General features: G+C 36.7%; 1 protein-coding gene across 1 annotated transcript in view; it reads right to left on the bottom strand.

The window, feature by feature from the left end:
* LOC135468266 (reticulocyte-binding protein homolog 2a-like) overlaps nt 1–24,595 on the bottom strand; it is a 65,854-nt gene that overhangs the window by 9,725 nt on the left and 31,534 nt on the right. Inside the window, 19 exon segments of the mRNA XM_064746420.1 lie at nt 422–547; nt 855–1,031; nt 1,362–1,547; nt 1,757–1,918; nt 2,279–2,374; nt 3,649–3,711; nt 3,950–3,997; nt 4,295–4,470; nt 4,472–4,913; nt 5,623–5,840; nt 7,674–7,716; nt 8,036–8,107; nt 8,430–8,642; nt 9,019–9,789; nt 9,791–9,943; nt 12,079–12,580; nt 16,969–17,064; nt 19,561–19,673; nt 20,863–23,928. Of these exon segments, the coding sequence (XP_064602490.1) occupies nt 422–547; nt 855–1,031; nt 1,362–1,547; nt 1,757–1,918; nt 2,279–2,374; nt 3,649–3,711; nt 3,950–3,997; nt 4,295–4,470; nt 4,472–4,913; nt 5,623–5,840; nt 7,674–7,716; nt 8,036–8,107; nt 8,430–8,642; nt 9,019–9,789; nt 9,791–9,943; nt 12,079–12,580; nt 16,969–17,064; nt 19,561–19,673; nt 20,863–23,928 (6,723 nt within the window).

Raw genomic sequence — 24,595 nt, 5'->3', positions numbered from 1 at the left:
ATTTCAAGTACCACAAGAAGCCAACGAGTGAATAAAGCCATGCAGACACGTAATTACTTGTTTACACAAAATGTCTTAAATAACGACAGCTAAAAGACAAATAACACATCAGCAGCAATGAACAATGTAAAATGAGTAAACTTATAGGTGAAAACAATTTATAGATGATAAATTGAATGCATGATTACTGTTATGGAATTTGTCCCAAACTAAAGTATGGTGAATTCACATTATAATGACATATTACAGCGTAATCCTCAACTTCCAGGGAATTTAATTTGCCAAAGGACTAAAGAAAAACTTAAACATGCTGACAAATTACAAGTCTTTACATGGAATTTAAAGATTAATACATATTCATACGTACTAATATAAACTGAGTCTTTACCACTAAAGATTACTATAAACATTAGGCACTTGCCCTGGATTTCAAAGATTCCAACTCTGTCAACAGTTTAGATTTTTCTTCCTGATGATCTCTCTCCAGTTCTGACAGTTTTCTTGTCAGTTCATCATTATCCTCCTGCAGCACCTTTTCAGACTCCAACTACAGTGAAGATTAAGTTCCAGTTCTTTAAAAGGCTAATAAAAGTTATCCATGAATAAAACCTTCAGATCTTGAAAAAAAAATGCTACATAAGCTCATCTATCTTTCCTGGTCTGCTTATTTGTATTTGGATGATTTCCAGACAAAATATCACCATACACCCATGTGTTAATACCTGTAAAATCGTGCAGTTACAAAAACTATTTACTTTTATTTTACATAAAACTTTATATCAATGCTGTACATTCAAACTTTTAAACTTCTGAAATTTTATGCTCTCCAACATATAACTGATAGTACAAATTACCCGATCTTTCAGCGCCTTTTCTGTGACCTCAAATTGATCTTTTAACACTGCCAACTCTCCTTCTACTTTCCCATAATCCTCAAGTTTTGTCTGCAGTGCTGCAATCTCCTTCACACATACCTCCTTTTCCATGACAACAGTGTCAAGATGTGAACACTTCTGCTCAAGAGCATTTACCTGGAATATGTAGGTAGAGGACTTGTTATCCTTTTGGTGTATGAAAAGATTTAGCCACTTTCCTGAATGACTGTAAAATGTGTTTCAAGAACAAGCAGCATGATTGGATAAAGACAATAAGACGCAGCATTGTTGAACACACCTCACACGGTCAAAACAATAAGTTACTTTTACACAAAGTGAAAAAGTCACATGCTAGAAACCATCACTGTGTACATAACCATTATTGACAACAGCATCACAAATGACAACAAAAGCAACAAGAAGTGTCATTATGAAGCATAATTTGTTTACAAAAATTCAAGCTCCATGAACTAGGCCCTTCCTTACCTTTTGCAGAGTTCTGTTGTGTTGCTCTTTCAGATCAACTAATTCTTCATTAGATCCCTGCAGTCTCATCACCTCCAACTCTAGAGACTGCAGGCAATCGAGGGCATTTACTCTCATCTGTTCCACCGTTTCATATTCATCCTGCCACATCTGTACCTCCCTCTTAAGACTGCTTACCTCATTAGACTGGGAAAATAAAAATAAATATGTTCTTTCAATATTAAAGTACATTTCTTTTATTTCTTACAAGTTACCAAATAAATTAATTCAAAGTTAAAGTTCACAGAGCAACAGGTTGCTATATTTATTGTTGGCTGTAAATAACTTGACCTGCTATGCTCATGTTCAACAACTTTTTATAGCCAATATTAAGAAAAAAATCTTCTATAATTTACCTTTGATACAAGGTCACGCTCCTTCATGTGAAGGTCAGTGACCAAAGCTGCCATGTCCTTGACTCCAGTGTGAGAGGTCATCCCACTCTCCTCCACCTGTGATTTTGTCTTTTTCAATGATTCTCCTAGTTTCTGGGCGATTTCTTCATCACTCATGGAGCCCTGGAGTAATAAGTGTAGATATTTAGTCAAACTATTTTTTTCATTTATGTTATCATTTATGAGTGGGAAATCCCTTCATTTAAAGAACAAAACACAGAGCTCTTTGTAAAATATGTAGGTAGAAACATTAAAATCAGAAGGAGATTGGTGTAAATGTGTTGTCAGTTGGCCAGCTAGATTTACTTGTTATGTTACAGTTTTATCCCCTGGGCTCAATTTTTCCCCCCATCATTCACAAAGTTCAACATCACTGAATAAATTAAATTATTACAAACCTGGCATAGAAAATGAAGAAAATAAATAAATCCAATTAAATTCCTTTGGTATTCCATATTTTTAAGAACACAGAGTAAAATTTACCCTCATATCCATGATATTATCCACTGCTTTCAGTAGGGCCTCCAGAATCTCTATATATCTGCTCTTCTCCTCCAACTCATGTTCAAGCTTATTGATCTGAAATATGAATGACATTATCCATAAGACGTATGTAATTACAGAACCGTATCGTCAGTATATTTGTACAGTTATGTAAAATAAGTTATATCAGAAAATTGCTATGTTATTGTATCAACATTTTCTCCGACAAGATAAGCAAGTTACTATTCAGTAATTCTAGAGTTGCAGAGCCATGTTGACAAGTAGAAAAAGAAACTTTATTACGCTAGAATTTTTTCTAGGCTTGCACATTCATTCAATTAAAGATACCCTTCAAATAAAGGATATCTGGAACAAATTAGGCGTCAAAAAAGGCATCACTTAATATTTAACTTAACTCTCTCTTTCACCTCCTTTATCATCTATACACTTTTGAGCCAGAAATCTTTACTTCTGTACCATCTGTACCAACCATGGTTCTAAACTGCTCTGACTTGATCATTTTCCACAGAAGATATTTCAGAATTCGTTGATGATAATTATATGGGGCAACCACTAGCCTCCGTTCACAATTACATAAAAAAAAAAAAAAAAAAAACGTTTTTCTTTAAAAAAAATTAGTTCAAGAGAGGTTTGTTCAATGAGAAAACAGAACTGAGAAAGTCCAATCAGCCTTAAGACAAAATTGTCCATCCTCTTGGTCTTCAAGAAGAATATTAATGGAAAATTAAACAGAATGAAAAGTACAGTTCAGGTATATAAAATCTCACCTAACATATGTTTTAATCAACATAAATTAATCCCAAAACAAAACAAAACATGAAAGCAACCATTCCTTTGAATAAAATACCATAAAACATCAAGAACATTCCCACCTCCTCATGTTTTGAGATCATGTACACAAAGATAGAAACTTTTGAAACCAAACAAACAAAAACTGTGGGTAGTGGGATGCTTCAAAAAGATGACAGTGGAGAAGTCTAAATCGCTGAGATAGGTTTACAATATCTGACAGAAAGTTTAAACCCAGTACTGTGCCGTGAAATCACCAAAATAATCTGATAAAAAATGTTACCTCATCATGTGGCTAAACAAAATGAAAGTTTCAATAATTCAATTCATTTCTGTTTATTACAGATTTTAATTAAACAAATAATTTTAGGGCGTTGCTTTCTTTTTTTTCTTCGCACTCATTATGAAAATTCATATCAAAATATACTTCTATCACAAGAACAGACTATGAATTAAATCATTTAGAAACATTTGTGAGACTATGAACTCCTTGTTACTTTACTACCATTATTACATGTACGGCTAGAATGTAGAAACTTACAACTACCATTTTTCCGTACCTGATCTTTTAGGTTTTTGTTGTCATCTTTCGAAAGTCCAAGTTGTCTGACATTTTCTTCAGCCTGTAAGTCACAATAGACGTATGACGTGAAGGAACTCATATTTTACATACCAGAAATTAATATCACATATCCTGTTTAATTTCATTTATGGTATTAAATTACATGTAATAATTATGATTTAGAAAATCTAGCAATCCGTTCTTAACTATGCATATTTATGCGCTACAAATAGATGTAAGTGTAGTGTTTTCTTGAAAGTCATTATGTACATGTGTACAATGAGATCTATATGCTTTACCTCTCGTTTCCACCTTAGTGGGTTGTCAGCATTTAATTTTCCAGACTCCTGTGAACAAAAAATGACTAAATAACAAACGTATACAGGAAATATTTCTAGGACATTATTACCTAAAAAGCACTGGAAAAGAAAGAATGGATTATTATTAGTAAATTCCTCCTCCATGTCTCAAAATGTTTTATTTAATTGTCAAATCAAGGTGAAAATAAGTTTAAACCATCCAAACAGTAGCTTATAAGGTTATGTCACCATGAGTGATTTGACATGTGCACTGACACTTTTAGTGAGATAGTTACCAAAGTGCTATTAAATACACACTAATACATATGCACAGAAGACACTCACAGTTAGTTGCCTTTGTACATCCTCCAATCGGGTCACCAAACTGCCTGCTGTATGACCAGCAGTTATCTCCCCTGAGCCTTTTCCATCACCTCGCAGCCCAGGAGCCGGCTTTGCGCTCAAGGATGTCTCTGCTTCACTATACTCCTCGAAATATGGAACCTCGTCTGCACTGTCACCTGTCTCGTCCGTGAAATCCACGGGTGACAAGCCTGCAATAGGTCCCGCACCCCTTTGATGGCAAAGATGGCGGCAATGAGCTGGGTAATGGAGGCGGGGCACTGTTTTGGTTAGATCGTGCTTTGGTTTTGAACAAAGTTACAGTTTTGGTTTTCTTTTTAACTGGTGGCAGGTCCTGGGCACTGGAATCACTGTCGTTCTGAGACTGTTCACTCAGAAGTGTAATGTCCATGCCAATTTCCTCATGGCCAGTGCCCTTTGACCTTGTGCGTCTTGAAGGGGATTGGTCCAGCTGTCTGGCTGTTTCAATCTTCCCCCAATGAGAATCCTCTGATAATGAGTCATTTAGAGGGTCAAAGTTCATGGACTCTATTTTCTGCCACCGCTCGTCATCATCTACAGCCATCAATTTCTCGTCTGTATGGCCAGGTTTATTCACAACCTGTCGAAATAATTGTGGGAAATAGTTCAAACTTGTAATTTCCTGGGTCTAAGTACATGCAGAGATACATAGTAATTACACTTTCACTTAACAATTATACAACAGCATGTGTAGATCTGCCTTTCTGAATTACACCCAAGTGCTACTGATATATGTAACAACATGTGTAATTTGTAAAATAGTTACCCAAAGACATAAGTTACTTTGATATCCTAATTCCTCAACCTTTTCGCCTATGAAAGAGCAACTTCCAGTGCAATTTATGCACATTTTTAATTTGATTTTTGAGACAAAACTACATTGGTGGGATTGGCTACTTTTGAGGCTTCACAAAAAAGGATTCAACACAGAACAATGCCTTCATCACATGCTTGAAAACATTTAGCAATTATGCAAAAAGGTTGAAGAATTAAAATAAAACCTATATTTAAATAATTTTAATTTTTTTTTCTCTTTTAGGAAATTCTATCTTTTAGGAAAGATCAACCATTTGAGACTGCTGACATGCTTGTGGGCCTATGCTAACAGGATATTAATATTCAACCAACAAACAGATAAAGAAAATATTAAAAAAATAAAACATTAATAACATATGGCTTGATTTAACCACAGAATATAATACACAGCATTAATTTTAGCTGAACATTTATGTAATGTGCACTGTGATAAAATATTAATGTTTAGATTCAAGACTTAAAACCACCTGTACCTTTTGCATAATTTCTTCCACTTCTTCTTCACTGAGACTATTTCTTAGGCTTCTGACAATCAACTCAGAGTCTTCCTGGGATAAGGAAGGGAAGAATCCTGTTGTAGCCTTCACTTTAGACTGGGTGGGGCTTCTGCCTCCCTGATTGACAGATGCTTGTGGTTTGTGGACCACTTCTGGCTGGATCATGTTCTCATGGATCTCCACTGTGTTGACATCTGAAACGAGAAAGTGACAGTCCTAAGCATGCCACTCTAGTTAACCTCAGCACTAGTAATTGCTGTACACTCCCCTTATTCATCCTCTCACAAAGACACAATTTATTATGAATCTTTATTCTGCTTTCTACCATGGAAACTTTCTGGGATGACTGACTACCTTGAAAAACAGATACTAGTTTGAAATTAACTTAGTTGTTGCCCCAGAACAAAATGCCACAGGATTTCTACATTTGCTACGTGCTCCTATATAGATGTAATTGACCTAAACAGTTCCCATGAACCTGTGATTTCTACATTTGCTACGTGCTCCTATATAGATGTAATTGACCTAAACAGTTCCCATGAACCTGTGATTTCTACATTTGCTACGTGCTCCTATATAGATGCAACTGACCTAAACAGTTCCCATGAACCCGTGATAAAACCATGTACATGTATTCTATGTTGACTCAGGACTGGAATAACACAATGCAGAAATCTTAGCATATTACAGGGCAAGTTTTGCATGCAATTTAAACACTTATACAGCACATACCTGGATATATACCATACTGATCATGCCGCCTACCCTAGGTAGTGATCAATATACCTTGTACTTACATATACATGCATGTTATTGTTACAGATGTCTGAATCCCATGCACAATACCGGCTAATGTAAGTGCAATGAGATTGAAAGATCAACTAAATACATTCAGTACTGCATTTTCAAATACATGTATATCAAAGACATAAAAGGCATATGAATGTATTACATGAGTACCTTTAATTTACATAAGCATGTAGGCCAATAAACAAAACAGCTGTACCTGATTCATAGATTCTCAGTTAAATACAGGCTAGTTCACATTTGGCTAGGGATTGCTTCACTGCTCGCAAATGCAGGTGCATTTTACACACAGGTACTGTGTTGCACATACACTGCCATGCAACTTCACAGTTGTTGTACTAATGCATGTCAATGCAACTGCAGTCCCCAGGAAACTGCATCTGTAAGCTGTCATACCACAGGTAAATCCAGACTGAAGGTATCTATGGGTACATCTCCTAACAAAAGAGTCAAGGTCAAGGGATCTGTGCTCTCTTGGAGCTATGACATGCATTCTTACTCAATGACTGGAGTTGTAGCAAACTGCTAACTGTTTGAGGCTCTCCATGGGTGGTGTGTGTTCAATATAGTGACATATAATCTTCTCATTTTAATGCAAGCTCAAGAAGAAAACCCAGAAATATTCAGTTTAAATATCATCCCCCAAAAAAAGTCTGCTTCAAATGCTTACTTCTGTTGAAAAAAAACAACAGTTTTATCTACAAACTCCCACCTCTCAAGAGCCCCACTACTACCACAGTAGGCACTGCCCATTGTATGAATGACAATGCTGCAGTGGTAGTAGAATGTGCATTACAAAATCAATAGTAGAACAGACAGTGGCAACACAGCTGGCACTCTGGTGAAAGAGGGAAGCATTGTCCTGATCTACCTGTACACATGGGCTCAATAACTTGTCTTACAGGTCACAAGAGGTCAAACTATAGACCTAAGACAACCATGGTCATATATAATATCTGTTCAACTGATAGCAGTCCCAGACAATAGTAAGCTATTGTAATATGTACTATTACAACCTCCACATTGGCCATATCACAAGGTACTTAATACGTAACTGCATGTGGGTAATACCTGTGGGTATATTTCTGGTATTACAGGAATGTGTATCACCTGAATATACACATACATAAAACCACAGGTGGTACAGACTAAAGGCAAATAACATCATGAAAACAAAATGTGAAAATCTGAATAAAAAATCGCTTCCAGCACAATATTACCTTTTTCTTGTTCAGTTCTGATCTCTAAAGCTTTCTGTAATCTCTGAAAAAAACAAAAAAACCCATAACTCTCTGAATGAGAAAAAAAACAAAACATATTTCTGTACAAGAATGGAATATTTAACTGTTATGAAGCCACTGAAAACTTGTCAAAATAACTGATGAAACAAAAATACTCGCTGATGTGCAAGCAAAAATGTTAACTAATTATGAATTTGCTTCCATAATATCAAATACCATCCATCCCAATTCTCGTTAAAGTTTTAGAATATTTCAACCACGGGAGTTATGGATTTAGATTTATAATTAAAACTGACCTTTTTGTTTCAAATCAAATCATTACATGGAATATCAGACATTACCTGAATGGTTTCACTATAAGCATCCAACCTCTCCTTCAATCTCATAACCTCTTCTTCATGACCACAATTATTCTGTAAATACATTGTAAGATACATCAACTAACAATCACATCAGGATCAGGAGAAAATGACACATTTCATGAAATGTACAGCCTTCTTTACATGTACATATTGTAAGGTATTTCTGAAAACTTCCTAAAATTTAATAATACCTCTTCTACAAAAGTGTCAAAATCCACAGAATTTGTTCTCTTTAAATTTTACATCTGCTGTCTATAGTGCACGGATAAGATGTGGTTGTAGACAAATAGTTGCAGCCATGTACCTGATTTTGAATGTCATCGACTTTTATTTTGAATTCCTCATTGACCTTTCCTAACGGATTCCCACCTACCTGAGATTCCTCCCATGAAATTTCTCTATCCTGAAGCCGTTTGATTTCCTCTGCTGAGAGAGAGCTGTTCTCTGATTTCTCAAACAGGACGTTGCGCTTTTCCATCTCAGATTTCAGTTCTTCATTTTCTCGAGTTAGGGTAAGTATTTTTTGCTGATAATTATTGAACTGTGCTGACGAGTCCAAGTCTAGGGACATACTGGACAAGGGGGACTGGAGTTAAAAAAAAAACAAACAGAAAATTTTCTCTAAGCACATAGAAATTGTACACGCAGTGTTTAGTGTTTAGCTTTGCGAACATCCTTTGGTGATGGAACAATCATACACAAAAATGGAAAAAATTCACTGTTTTCTATCAAACAGAATTAATTAGGGTTTGTATTATGAATGCACATAAGCAGTATTTCTGCAACATCTCAAAACTAATTTTCTGGAAAACAGGATGGGCTAAGTGTCATCAAGTGATTACATGTTTTTGTTGACATTTAACTGACTCCTTGCTTCCCTGCTAGCTTGTGATAATCCCTACTGGAGTTCAAAGCTTGTGCTGTGCTAATAATCAGATTACCTGAGGATTAACTGATCTTACCCCTGGATTAGCATTCTCCAGCTCCTGTACTCTGTAACGCAAAGTCTTCTCTCGGTGTTTCAGTTTCGTCAGCTGATCCTTCAGTAGAACCACTTCCTGGTCCATTTCTCGGAGCTTTGCCTGTGAATCGATATCTCGCAGTCGGAATTCCTTCACTTCTTTGTGAAGTCCTTGCTGGCACTTTTCAAGGTCGCTGACCTGGTGTTTTAGTTTTAGTTCCGATTCCCTGACAGATCCAAGTTTTCGCTCCAGTGCCTCAATCTGGATCTGACTGTGAGATAGCTTGTACACCAAACCTGCCTTTTCCTCCTGTAGCTTATGAATCTTGTTAGACAGAGTCTGGTTCAGCTTTGCCAGCTCTTCATTCCTCTGTTGAGCTGTTCCCTTTAGCTGCTGAACAGCATTCATCTGGTCACACAAAGTTTTCTTCTCTTGCTCAGCCTCTCTCAGATGGCGATTCAACAAACTTTTAGCATCTTCCACATATTTCAACTGCTTATCTAAGGACTCAGACTTTCCTGTGATCTCTGAATTCTCCATTTCCAACTGCTGCACTCGTTTTTTCAGAGCAGTTTCGGACATAGATAGCTCTTCGACAGTAGCTACCATATTCTCTGACTTTGCTGCGTTCAATTCTCCGTCCAGTTTGTATTTTTTCAGAATCTCCTGATATCTTCCCTCATTGGCTGTCATAACTCTGAGTTTATCCTCCACGGTATTCACCTCATCTTCAAGTTTCTGGATTTTCACATGTAGCAAGCACATGTAGCAAGCGTTCTGACAGCTCAAAATTGTTGACCTGATCTTTGAGAGCCTTTTCCGAGAGCTGGAGTTTATGAATTTCCTCATTCTGTTCATGGACTAGGGTCTTCTCATGGCTGGATAGTTCAATCAACTTTTCTTTGTCTTCTTCTAATTCTCTCACCTGTCGAAATAGCCCAAAACAAAGAAATGTTACTCTCCATAAATCATAAACTCAATGACCTTAAATACCTCTGCAACAAGTTCTTCTTATACATTGCACACACAACCTGAAATTCAACTGTTTGTCACACTTCAAAGTACAATTCACAGTTTGACAGGTTTTGAGGTTTTGAAACGTCTAGCAGCTTTTATTCCTTGGAATTGACTTGACCTTATGCATGGGTGATCAAAATGCATAATGTCACATTTGAGCAGACTGAAATACTCTGGAAAAAGATTTGACTATTTTTAGTTTGCTGGGAATATCAGAGAGGTGGCACCGTTGTTGCAAATTTGTAATATACAAGAAAAAATATCTATCAGTATCTGATAACTCATTTATGAAATTAAATAAAAGTTGACATGTATGACTGAGACAAAGTTATCATGCTGTATGCATATGAACAACGCATCTAAAATTTTAACTGCTTTTCAAAAATTCAAAGCTTTTCATTCATTAATGTTTGTTTTTAAGTATTATAAATGTGTACTCAAACTTAAGTAACTTAACGTTGATAACGTTATTTAACTTCTAATTTTCTTCCTAATTTGTAAATTATTTTGTGCACCTAGTCTCTTATTCCTTATTTCTTATAAAACTCTTATTTCACTCATAAATATAGAAATAGAATAGCATATTATTCAGGCACAAGAAATTAGTAAAATCTTCCATGCATGGTTTTAATTGCTTGTCTTTATACCACATATTGGTTCTCACATATAGAGGATCTGGGTTTCCCAGGGTCTAGAAGTTCTCTCTGACAAGCTCAGGTGGCAGAATCACTAAGATAATGCCATTAAAGCCTTTTACATTGTATAGAGTGTCCTGATCACATTATAGCCTAATGTGATATCTGCTCCATCTAACCTGTGAGATATCAGCACACAATCAGGTGTTAAATATCAACTGAGCTAATTAGCGCCAGGTATGCAGTTACACTTCATTTTGAAATCTTAATCAAGCAAATAATCTATCCACAGGTTATCAGATAAGCACAAAGAAGTTTTAACTTCTTTACATATACTTGTTCGTACTATGCTGCAGACATCAGCCATTTGTGCATAATTCAAAAGCTATAAGTGTATGTCTTTATATAAACACATACATGTACATATTTCATGGACTTTCTAATGTATCCACAGGATATTTTCCATCACTTCCATAAATTCCGGTTTCCTGCGTGTTTGTATTTTAGCAAGCAACACTGCAGCCTTGGTGTATCATTTTATTTATTATTTGATTGCTGTCCTACACAGTACTCCTCAATGTATCACTTATATGTCAGCAGCCAGCTTTATGGCAAACGGAAAACCAAACAGAGCCTGGGGGAAACCCCTGACCATCCCCAGGTTGGACTGGGAAGAGTGACCACACTGTTGACAGGCTCCTGAATATTCATGACACCAAAAGCTGAATTAAAATCTCCAGGTACTAAACTCAAAAGAACTCAGAAATCTGACAGCTATGTTCATTATTTGTTTATTTATTTATTTGATTGGTGTTTTACATCGTACTCAAAAATATTACACTTATACGATGGTGGCCAGCATAATGGTGGGAGGAAACAGGGCACAGCCCTGTGGGAAAACCCACGACCATCCACAGGTTGCTGGAACGCCTTCTCACGTACGGCTGGAGAGGAAGTACTCCTTATGGTATTAATCCAAGGGAGGATTGGGTGAAAGGGCTGCATGAAGTTTAACAATGCCCAAAGCAAGAATATTATTTCTACTGTCGTTAGATGCCATATACTGCCCTTCACTGCCAAACATGAACACCACATTTAGTTATGTAGGCCGATAATCAGAATATGTGCTAGTCTTCTTGATCTTATATGTAAGACCCAGCTACAAATACACTAAACAAAGCAAACACTTTTTTGACTTTACCTTGGTGATAAGCAGAACACTGGGGAAATTAAATTTTGCGCATAGAATTTATGAGAAAGAACAAAAAAAAATGGTTAAAATAGTTGGTTAAGTGCTTGTTGATAACGAAAAAGAGAAAGAAAAAAAGAAAAAGAAAAACAATAATGTGGATTATTACAATAAAACAACAACAATCAGGAAGTTACACTTTACAAACTTTTAGCTTACCTGTTTTTTTAGCAGTTTTTCACTTTTCTCCAGCTCCCGTACCCTTTGGGTAAGAACGTCCTCTGGCTTTTCCAACATGGTGTTACCTCCCTTGTCTATACTTTCCGCTATCTCCAGCTTCCTGTTCAGAGAGCATTCAGAACCCCGAAAGGAGCCAATTTTCTGGTTCAGATCCTCATTTTTCTTCTGCAGTTCCTCAATCCTACGGTTCAAGGAGGATTCATTTTTCTTAAACTGTTCAATGGTGATTTGAAGTTCCTCCTTTTGAGACTCACGTTTTGGAAGCACTGAAGTAAGCAACACAGATTTTTTGGTCGTTGTTGGTTCACGGTTTTGAGCTGCTGCTAAACGACGATGCAAGTCCTCTTCTGACAGCCGGAGATATTCCACTTTTCGTTGTAATCTGGATTCTGATGCTTCAAGATCAATGATCCGATCGTAGAGTTTTCGAACCTGAGTATTTGGTCCTATTCCAGACTTCTCATAGAGGCGTCGTTTTAACCTGGAACAGGGCAGAGTATTCCAAATTTAAAACTAGGTTCTGTAGTACACAAATACCTCTATTACCATTCAAAGTGTATTGTAAGGCATGTCCCAGAAAATCACCTGACAATAAGTACTCAGTTCCACAATGTCTGAATTATCGCATCCTTAGTACAGGCTCCAAACTGACCAGCATAATGTATGGCACATTGTATACACTGTACCAGTTTATTCTACCATACTCCATTCAAACCACTATGTTCAACCACATGCACTACACCATAAGTCCCCAGAAATCAATCAATATCTGGGTAAAACTGATGTATGAGGTATCTCACTACCAACCCCACATTTGACGTTAATCATTTACGGCCACAGCCTGAACTGAAAAGTGCGTTCTGCAATTCACAGCTGGGTATAAGAGGGAACCCAGGAAACCAGGTAAATATATGCTTGTGTAAGGTATCGTATTTTGCCTGCACACACTGAATTACCTTAACAAACAAGCATGTATAATTAGTTTGCTCACGAGTCAACAAATGAGACCCCAAGTTATTTCTGAGACAAATACAGTGTAAAGTGAAAGCTAATATTTCCAACAGCACAGCTGTAATGAAGCCTGTCAGGTGTAGTGTGGGCCCGGTCAGGTAAAAATCCCGGTGAAATTCTGCCTGCCCTTAGAGGCTACAATGAGCGTGGGTAGGGCTGGGCAAGCATGAGCCTGTTGGGGGTTAAAATCAGGGTAATTGATGCCGCTAGTAAGATTACCCTTTTATACTTGTCCAGCCTAAATTCTTAAGCCACTCACCCTTACTTATCACCCCATAACCAGACTATGTCACATAAACCAATACCCCCTCCCCTTTATAACAGTACAATATAATCAGTTAATATCAAGCAATATTAGTCAGAGCTAAGAACATGTGTGACTTCATATTAGTTGTAAAATGCACTTAAGAATGATTTATTTGTTTTATGACCGTTGTAAACAAGACCTGGATTGTGGCCAGAGATTATATCTGATAACCCAGAAGTCCTTCAAAAGAAACTTTACAACCTAGGACAGAGTGGAGAGCAGGGAGCAGCTTAGGTCACTGATAAGGTAAGGCAACATCGACTATACATATTCCACAATGCTGGAAACATTGAGCATTTTGTTAATGAACAACTCTGACCACACAGTGCTCATTTGTGTGTTTGTATGGCATATATACACCTACAGAGCCACTTTATTTGGGGTAAATGTCAATAACAGAAATCTACATTGTACACATAAACATTAAATATGAAAATTAAGATATATTAGCATTTACTGAACAATATAGCAATCAATCTACCCCCACTCCCCCTCCATCCCCAATAGAAAGTAAAACACTTATAAACAGTTCTAATATTTACTGATATATTCATGAATGCCTCACATTTAAATAACTTTAACCTAGCTAAAAGATGAGGTTTGTAACTGCATGCAAACTTATGTCATTTAACAAAGTTACATGTAGGTAATACTCATTAAAAAGTAAATAAAAATGTAGACTATGAGACCAAATTGATTGGTTCGCCTGGACCAGGTGAGACTTGAGCCAGGTGTTTAATCAGTTGACAGGTGTTACACCCAAACTCACGCCTCAATGGTTCAAATCATACAGGTGTCAAACAATCTGCGTTGATGGCCAGTAAAGTGCAATGAGGTTCAGGTAGCATATACAGATTATGCAGCATAACAAATAAGGTTCCTCATAAAGAATACAAAGACTGTATTTACTCTTCTGCTAAACTACAAATTACACAGAACTGAACATATGGACTCTTTAGGGGGTTTTTTTTCTATGATTTTTTTTCTTTAAATTTAATGAAAAATTGATTTTAACTTTTCTCAAAAACTTTCACTGATGTGGTATATTGTGAATAATTCCAAACCTTCATCAAAGCACCATAATTGTAGTTTTATGAGCACAGCGTCTCCCATAAAACCATCTGTACAGTAGACAATCCTGATACCTTTCCAAATGAGCTTTCCCATATTGTGATACCATAACTTGGGCATGTGCCACAACCTTATCTTTAAGCATGGTTAGTACCAAATTACAATGGTCTTAACATGATATCAAGATGTACTTCAGCTTACAGACTGCACACTTGATGTTTCACTTGGACAACAAGCACATGCTATGTGGTAGCATTCCTTGACCCACAACTGTCAAGACATTAACCCCCTTAAGTGGGTTTCCTTGTACAAGACACACTGCCTACACATGAGCATGCCCCAGAGAATACTCTCCACATCAAGTGTGTAGTATGCTACTCACATTGTGAAGGCCGTAGTTTGCATGTATATGTATGCTAGGGGTTTTACAGCTTACTTATCAATTGTTAGCAGTTTGCAGGATTACACACAAACAACAAGACCCGCTTTACGGAACTTACTCAGATTTTTCGTTAAATTTTTCGTAAATGATGTAGACTCTAAGTTATATAACAGCACAATTAAGGCAACTGTTTAGGACAGTTATAAAAATTGACTGATCAGAATTCACACAGTTGCATGAAAGCTGGCCAGATGGCGATGTCATCAAGAAAGTTTTTCTGGGATTGTGTATTACTTCGAATCAATTCTGACCAATGCACATCCATAGCATGCTCATATAGACGTTTGAAAATTAAAAAAACTTAAACAGTACAAAAAAAAAATGATCTTTTGAAAAGAAATAGCTCTTTCATATTATCACATTTACAAATGTATCTTAAGTACTGAAGCCAGGGGATAATGTTATCAATGGTTGTTTTCCAATTCAATAATTAAAACTCATTTGATCTGATTGGCCAGTTTGACAAATTTCAACCTTTTAAATACCAGTATGCAATAATGACCTACATATTTGTTGATAAAGTGCAAATAAAAAAGCAAAAAGGAAACGTTATTTTCTGAAGCACCCTACATGTAAAGTCACATATGATTTTCCAGAATCATCACCTAACATGAATTCTCATGACATATTATAAACTGAAATCAAGAGAATATGTTGGTGACTAGTGGACTGTCTACTGTCAGTTGATACATGTATACTCTGGCTTCTGTTAAGTGCACTATGCTAACACTTGCTCTAAAGTTTTGTATGTATTCTGAACATATATCTGGCATACTTCATGTTTTCCTTTCCTCTTTTTTTCTCACGATAATAAAATTGTAGAAACATAAAAGTATGGCCGGTCTAGTTGATAAATATAGATAATATTATATCCACAACACGATAATTAATCTCTCTGATGATAAAACGTGTTGTATTACTTCTTAAAAAAAAAAAAGAGGATAAAAAGTGAATAATACTAGGAATAATTAATGCAAACAATGAATAAAAACACATTAAATCTACTAAAAGGTGTTACAAGTTTTTTCTTCCATCCAGTAGAAATACAAGCTTTATCCTGAATGCAGATGTGAACAATGGTATGTATGTTAATTACCTGCTTCATAGTCTCCTTATGAATGCATGAATAAGCAATCACCGACCCTGTGTTAATACACACCATCTAATCAGAATGCAACACCACAAACGTGACACTATTAATGTTATTTCCATGTCTCTTTGTTTTATGTGTTTTTGCTTTTCTGGTTTGGTGTCATGTAATCATGTTTAAGTTAGGGTAACAGCGTAATAAGATACATGTCCATTAATAATAATGTAAGATAATAACACAGAAATTACACATTGTTGCATAATATGACATACAAATGAATAGTCGCATACTGGCAGGAAAATTTTGTTTCACACATAGTATAAAAATAAACTCTGCCTAAAATAAGCAGCCATTTTGTACGTTTAGTGCACAATAGTGCATAGGAAAAAAAAGACAAAATCGTTAAACTTGTTAAAAAATATCATTTTGCTAAATCAGTACTAGATTTCAATTGTTTTAATTACAAGGTGCATTTCTGTAAAGTTTGGAAACCTGAAAAATTCCTTTACAAAAAATAGCTGAAATACTGGCACTGTGGTATTATGCCAAAATAAAATTCAAATAAAATAAGAGCCACATGTATTCTAAGAAAGCAATACAAGTTCTTTGCAGATTTCAAAAGCCTTCAATAATTTTAATTATCTTAAGATACATCCTGAGGATGCCCAAAATTTTTAATATGAAAGTCAATAAATGCTAATCAAGTTAAAGAAATGTTGGAAGATTTCATGTTCCCTCCTTACTTTATGCTACAAGTTTTTTCACATGAGTGATTTGTGAATCCACAGAATCAAAATGTTTAAATAGTCATTAAATTTTAGTGCAAAGGTACAAATCAAATAAAATGAGTTGGGTCATATTTCCTTTTGATATATTGCATTCCCTAAATCCCACTGAGTAAATTCGATCTGAGCCACCGAGTCAACTACATAACAGTAATAGCCTTACCTGCTCTCTTTCTCCTGTAGGCTGTCCACCTTCTCTCTCAACTCCATCACCAATGTCTCGTATTCAACCAGCGACAAGTTCTGATTTTCTTCAAGACTGCAAATGATAAAATGCCGAAAATGCTCAATTTAAATACTGTAAGTCTTATTACATATCTCTTATGTCAGGCCACTGAATTCTGTGAACAAAGAGTGCCTTGTTCTATGATCAGATCTCTGCAAGCAGTCGCCTGTTTTCTTCATCACCACATAAATCAAATACATCACCCTAGTCAGTTAACCGTGTACCCATGCAAACAAACTAAGCTACGCTGTAGCTGTTAATTTATTCATATCACAAGTTATACACTATTCGCAGATTCATGTCTGCCACGCGTATCACTGTATGCATAATATCAAGATCACATTAGTAACCTTCACAATTAAAAAAAAAGAGGATGCAGAAGAAAGTTTCGAAAGAATTTACCTGCAAAACTATATCAGAGAATTGTGGTCAATCATTAAGCTTCAACACAGACATCTTGGGAGCTCAAAAATCCTCAGATGTTCACATGAACACAGCCCCTTTACCTCCAGGTTCTTCAGTCATGTTAACGAACACAGGTAAGCTATTTTCACCTCCTATGACTGGTTGTGATTAGCTGTCCTAACAGGTGTTATTTAAATATATTAATATACATACACATACTATCCCATCTGACAATTACTGGCAATGCAAGCTGCACTCAACATTATCATAAAAGCCACTCCTATCAACTATAGTATACATATACATGTTATATGGTAAAAGACAAAGGATTGTGCTTACCTGTTTTCATAAGCCTGAGAACTTATTGTTACACCAACTTATTTTATTTTCTTCTTTGTGTGTTTCTCTCTCTTTATTTTTTTTTTGTGTGTGTTACTTTGGTCCTTTTTTTTACAACATGTAACTTACAATATCCTAAATAACTTACAGTCCTACATAAGGTTGCCCAACCAGTGGCTCACACAACATGATATATATGTTAACCTCCATACCTCAACCTTTTCCTTTAATTATGCACATACTGTATAACTGGGCACATTATGGCCTGAGATATGGTGGTCAGAATATTATTATACTAGAGTCCCATTCTGCCAAAATTCATAAACACACGTACATGTAATGATTTTTTGAAAGTATTGAAGTTGTCCATTTAAACAAATGTAGCTTTATCTAATGTCAAATAATTTTCACATATCTAAAGGAGAAATCCAGCGCAGAATTCTACTAAATCTTGCTTCACTACACACATGATTTGACACCACGACCGTACATGAAAACCCTCTCTATATGAGAAGAAAACCATGCTAAAATCCATGTGTCAAACCTTGCTAACTCAAGCCAGTAAGCCACCGTCATAGCCACACTGATGATGTCATGTCATCACTACACATGAATCTTACTTGTGTCTGAATGTTATGTAGCTACTGTCACTAACAGAAAGAAGTTTTTTCCTAAGGTCCAAAATACTGAAAACTCTTTTCTAAACTTTAGCTCAATTATGTGAGCAATCATCTGGCATTTTGTCAAGGTCTCAGGGTTATCAGTTGGGATGCCATGATGCCAGCATCATAACCTTGATGTCAATACTTTTGATCTGCTCTAACTTGTTTAAAAGAAAAAAAATCAAAAAAAGAATTTTTCACAGTTCTTCTACTAGAGTATAATGCTTTTTAATAACTCTTCTCTAAGGTCCTCTAAATTTATATCCTTCTTTAAAATGACTATCTTAAGTATCTTCACTGAAGAGTGAGAGTTACATGTCATAATGGGTAAGATTAGCAGATAATGAGCTCAGCTGACTGATTACTGATAAAGGTCATCAGTTACACATTTAGACTTTATATAATAGGGTGTCTTTTTAAATAACTGTGGGCATGATTGAGTTTATACATACATATATATATATATATATATATATATATATATATATGGCCAAAAGTCACGAGTGGCACATGGATAGGTGATATTACAAGGCTGTGTGGCTGCATATTACAGTGTGAAGAAATCTTGATATATATATATATATATATATATATATATATATGTGCAGCTGGACTCTTAAATCTAATTCCAGTTTAATAAGGCTTTTAATATTATCACATGGTGGAGCTGGAGTTGGTGGAGAATGCAATACATTTACAATGTAACATCTTACGCATGTTAAAGTCAGCTGTTTTTTGCATATGTACACGCGCATGTTCATCTTGACGCAGTTTTCCAGTTAACTATCCGCTTAACAAAGAAACACTGAAAAGGGGCATATCTAAAAAGACAGAATTAGCAGGTATTGCATTACTTTCTGACTGCCAAAATTTCCTAGGTGTAAATCCACTGTCTGCATGTATATATGGTGGTGATGTCATGGCGACTTACTGTGCTAGACAGGCATACAGTACAATGTACATAAACAAGGCAATGCCTTTCCCTATATACATAATTATGTCAAGATGAACATCTTGCTTTCAACAGACACAAAATAATTGACTCTCTTTTGCCTGAAGACATAGATAAAGATTGATACAGGGTGAAGTGTTTTAATGAAGAGATAAAGTTTTCAACACTTACCTAGAATCCATGGTCAATCCTGAAAGTTTGAGGAAATTAATTCTGTCCTGCAGTTCAGCCTCTGCTTGGGCCAAATCAGAGAATTTCTGATGGAGTGTTGATGTCTTTTTCCCCTGTACACAACAGTTCAAAACAAAACCGGGCTTCAAACCATGCTACAGTAACAGTTCACATAAAATAATCCCAGAATTTAAATGCTGCAAATCAAATTTCAGACACAACAGATATGTAATACACTTTTGATTAAAAGCCTTTATATCCTAAAAAAATAAACCGAAACAAAAAAAAAAAATTATCTGTCTTTGTAAAAACGATGCCCATTATGACTGAGTTCTATGTCAAAGGAAGATTGCAAACTACGTTGTAAATTCATTTCCTTATGTTATCTCTGGCTCACATTGCTCTTATGTCACCGCAAATTAGCAAAAAGACCTCACCATGAACATAAATGTGATTTTAACTCAGCAATTTAATGATCTTAATAATGCTTACTGAAATGTCAGAGATTTCTCAAACTGAACAAACAGGCATTGGACAAGCATCCATACTTGGTGTAATAAATGATCAGGTACAAAGCTCTGGTAGAGCCTCAATGTGACTGTTGACTAAGTTGTAACTACATGAGCACACAGCTTACTGATATACATTCTATGTTAACGATAGTTACATGTAGTTGTAGAACGTAATTACAACCAACTTAGCCTACAACTGCTATATGGAATAGGGCTCTGGTCTTTATTGTGTTAGATCTCAATGATTTACACTGAATGGCGGGCCATGAAATTTGGGTGGGTGACGGAACCCAAAAATCGGTTATGGCTTTTAAGCCTTGAATAACCGATCATTCTGTTTCACCATGATGCGAAAACAGACCGATCATTCGCGAAAATTGGTGATCAGGAAGCCTGGGTAACTCTAATTTACCCCCTGAGCGCTACGCAGTTCAAGTGCTGCAATTGTAGGAAAGTTCCGGGGGACAGATGAGCGTATCCGATTTATCGGTCTGCAAAATTACACTCCACGTAACCAAGGTGCGAACGATCGTTCCATTCATGTCAAATTCCGTAGCCTGGAATGGTCCACTGCCTGTAAATCATTTGGATGCTTGCTGAAATAATTGGGAAACTAACAAATAAGTTCTACACGACTGAGCTGAAGATCAACTACAAATTGAAAATACCAGTGCTGATAATTCTACATAAGACAACATGCTCTAGAGGCTGGTATTGCAACTTGTAAATACAGTAATGGAGTATTAAGCGCTTAATATTGACCAATCTCCAACCAATGACATAAACTTACCTGAATATCACCTCTGCTGCCTGGGCTTCCATCAAGGACTTCTTCTCGTAGACAGGCAGTAATCTCATCCAATGCTTCCCGGAAAGTCACAAACTGTTCATTTAATTCCTCCAGATTTTTACGTAATACTTTTTGTTCCCCTTCTAACACATGTACTGTCTCCAAGAGTTCTTTCTGAGTCATCTCTGAGTATTTTTTGTGAGGTAAATTAATGACTGGTCCCTTTGGCAACTGAGCACTTTGACGAAGCTGATGAAAGTTATTACGCATACTCTCGATCTCTCTACAATACAGCGCTTCTCGCTTTTTCAATTCCTCCAAAGTGTCTCTCAAAGCAGCCATCTCTTGCAGAGAATTTGATTTATTATGTCGACTAGAAATTGAATCCTTATTAAGTTTTCCATTCAACTGGTCAACTTTTGCTCTATAAATGATTTCTTTGGTGATGAACTCAGACTTTGTTTCCTCAATGGTTATTTTTTGCAGTCTCTCTGACTGAGCCCAAGTCTGATCTAGTGCATGTTTCAGTTCCTCAATTTCAATGAGCAATCGTTCTCTTTCCTGTAAAAGTTCATCCAGACTTGAATCCTGGGAAATATTGCTCATTTGAGCATGAGTTTGGCTTTCTGTCTCTGAGCCTTCTGCAGTGCGATTCTCAAAACTTTCCTGATGACTGAGGACTTGTTTTGAGGCAGTGGATGGTTGGAATGTAAAACTACATGTGCTTTGGTACCGTTTTGGTTCAGCCTTAGCTTCAATCTGGTTGTCACTGGTAATACCAGAAATTTTGGAAAAAGATTCAGATTCTGGTTGAAGAGATTTTAAAGCATCAACCAACATTTCCAGTTGGCTGATCTTTTCTTTCTGTTGAGCATTTTCATTGGTCAGTTTCTGGGTTACTTCTTCTCTAGTTTTGTTCAGCTCTAGTTGTTTTTCTAACTGAAGACTGACATCGTCTATTTTGGCGTGAAGGGCATTGACTTTCACAGCAGTCTCTTCCTGAAGAGTTTGCTTCGTAATTTTCTCCGCTTCTTTGAGTTCACTGATCTTTCCCTCATAAGCTTCCCTTTGTTTTCTCTCATTGTTCTCAAGCTCTCCAATGGTCTGCTCATACTCTGTCTGAATCTCCTCCAGTTTTTCCTGGGTTGCCTCTAGCTCAGCCTGCAGGTCTTCAACATTGCCCTCGTTTCTGTGCTCACCCACATCTCTCAGTTCGCTCCTTACTTGGTCACACTCCTCTTGAAGCTCTTGTACTTTGAGCTGCAGTTCTTCAATGCGTTCCTCAGAGGCTTCCAGATCTTCCTCCAGTTCATGCTCCCGTTGTTTCTGTGTCGTCAGGGCTTCTGTGAGATTCTCTTCTGTCTCCAGCAACATGGTGATCTTCTGCTTGTCCTTCGTCCTCACATTCTCCAAGTTCGCCATTTCCTCACGAAGTTTATTGTACTTTTCCTGCCACTCTCGGAGTGTGCTTTGTAAGGATTCTGTGGCGTCTTCTGTCGTGTGCAATTTATTCTGGAGCTCAGGAAGAACTGAGGTTGCCTCCTCAGCTCTAGCCAACTGAGCCTTCAACAGTTCTTCTGACTGCTCCAGTTCCATCACGCGTTCCATGAGTTTGTCCTCGGCTTTTTCCAATAGTGTGACTTTTTCACGGAGAGATTCACCATCTACTTGCATCTTTGATTGTCTCTGAACCAGTAAAGACAAGCTCTGGTTCTCTTCCTCAAGCTGTTGGTTTTTCTCAAATAATGCAGATGAGGTTTTGTTTACACTTTCCTGTTTAGCATTTACAGATGAACTCTCCTCATGACTAGCCTGTAACTGCTGCTCTAACTGAGAATTGGCTTGCTCAAGTTCACAGACTCTTTCGGAGAATTTGGCTTCAGCATCCTGAAGAACTTCAACTTTCTTCTCCAAGTACTCCAAATCTGACAGTCTAGATTTGAGTTTGCTGTTTTTGGCTAAGAGCTCTTCTCTCTCTGTATTCAGGGCAGCCAGCTTCTCCTTTAGCTCTTTGTTCTGTTTTTCAAGGGAGCTAACCTTTGCCCTGAGTTCCCTCACCCTAGTCCTCAGGTCATTCAGTTGACGTTCAGTCTCTGGATTAGGGACTGATTTATGAGATCCTTCCCTACCAGAACCAGAACTTCTAGACTGTTTGGATTTTTTCTCAAGTTCTTTATTTTTAGTCTCTAGATCATGAATTTTGTCCAGTAATTTTTCTTCCAGTTTCTGATAATTAGAAATATTCCTCTCCAATTTGTCAACCTCAGATTTGTACTTCATCTCAGTCTCCTCTAATTTATCCTTCAAATCAAACTCACGATTTTCTAAAGAATTCATTCGATTGAGCAAATCATGTTCAGAATTCTTCATTTCTTCCAACTTCTGTTCGTACCTAGCCATGTTTTCAACTGTTACAACAGAGTTCTCGTACAGTGCAAGTTTAGCTCGCAAATGTTTTTCTTCCTGTTCCATTTCGAACACTGTTTCACTGAGTTTGATTTCCGTTTCTCGCAAAACATCAAGTTTTTCTTGAAGAGATTCAATTTTGGAATTTTTCTCCTCAGACACAAGCTGAAGTCTATTTTCCAATTCCTCCACTTTTGCACCAAGGTCAGAGGGTGAACTCTCACGACCAATCATGTTTAAGTTTGATTCTGACCTGCTACCAGTCTTGGGTCCTGAGGAGATAGGAGAAAACACAACTTCGTCAATTAAGGCTGCATCAGCCTCGTCTTCACGCAGTTTGTTTTTCAGCTGATGATTGGTCAGATCAAGGGTTCGCACTTTCTCCTCTAAATGCATAATCCGACTGGTGTCCTCTTCCGCTACAGCCTGCCAGTTCTTCTTCAGCGTGGCTTCACTGTCTTCCAATTCTTCCACTTTTTGTTCTAAGTCACGATTTTTGGACTGTAAATTTTCTACTGTAGATTCCAAAGATGCCACAAGGTCAAAGTCAACTGCTACTTGGTCCTTCAGCTCTAAGCGGTGATTTAGCGAGGCTTCGATTGACTCCAACTCAGCAATGCGCTTAGCTTGAGCAGCTTCCAAATCAACCAGTGAATTCAACTGCAAGAGAGAAACACAAAAAATATATTTAGCTTTAAATGAATGATAGATAACTTGTATAGCCTACTGTCTGGCTTACATGTTCATCCTCAATACTGAACAAAATTATCAGTCCCCATGGTGGATGAAACCACATGTACACAAAACAAGAAAAGAAGTCAGTCCTGACGGTATTGGTCACAGTAGGCTACATGTGCCCATGTGTAATGCCCACGTGCTTTATAAAACCTATAATGGTTATAGTAAAGTTTGTTTAAAGTGAACTGTGCAGGTGTCATTTTTGAATATACAAGTATTTATGGTCTCAATTGTCTCAAAGGCACTTCTCCTTTCTCCAGAAATAGCAGAATACAACACAGGGGTGCAAAAATTGTACCACACTAATTGCTATAAGTATAAATGCAAGGTACAGCTCAAGGCATGAGAAAGTTAGACAAATAGACAAAAAAAAACCTCTTGCCACAATATTTTTAGTGAATACTGAAAAAGAAATAAAACATTTCCATCTATGTAAAAACTGTTTAAAATGTTTACTCAATTTGAAAGTTCAACTGTAATATATATGTGTGTCTTTTTTATCACTATAAAAGATTAATACAATCAACTCAATAAAAAACATATTTGTTATGTTATGTTAAACATATGCCTGAACATCCAGGTATAACTC

This window comes from Liolophura sinensis, chromosome 6 (assembly GCF_032854445.1).
Source record: "Liolophura sinensis isolate JHLJ2023 chromosome 6, CUHK_Ljap_v2, whole genome shotgun sequence".
In the NCBI taxonomy this organism is placed as follows: domain Eukaryota; kingdom Metazoa; phylum Mollusca; class Polyplacophora; order Chitonida; family Chitonidae; genus Liolophura; species Liolophura sinensis.
The sequence above is the reverse complement of the archived record's forward strand: the minus strand, read 5'-3'. Positions and strand labels throughout refer to the sequence as shown.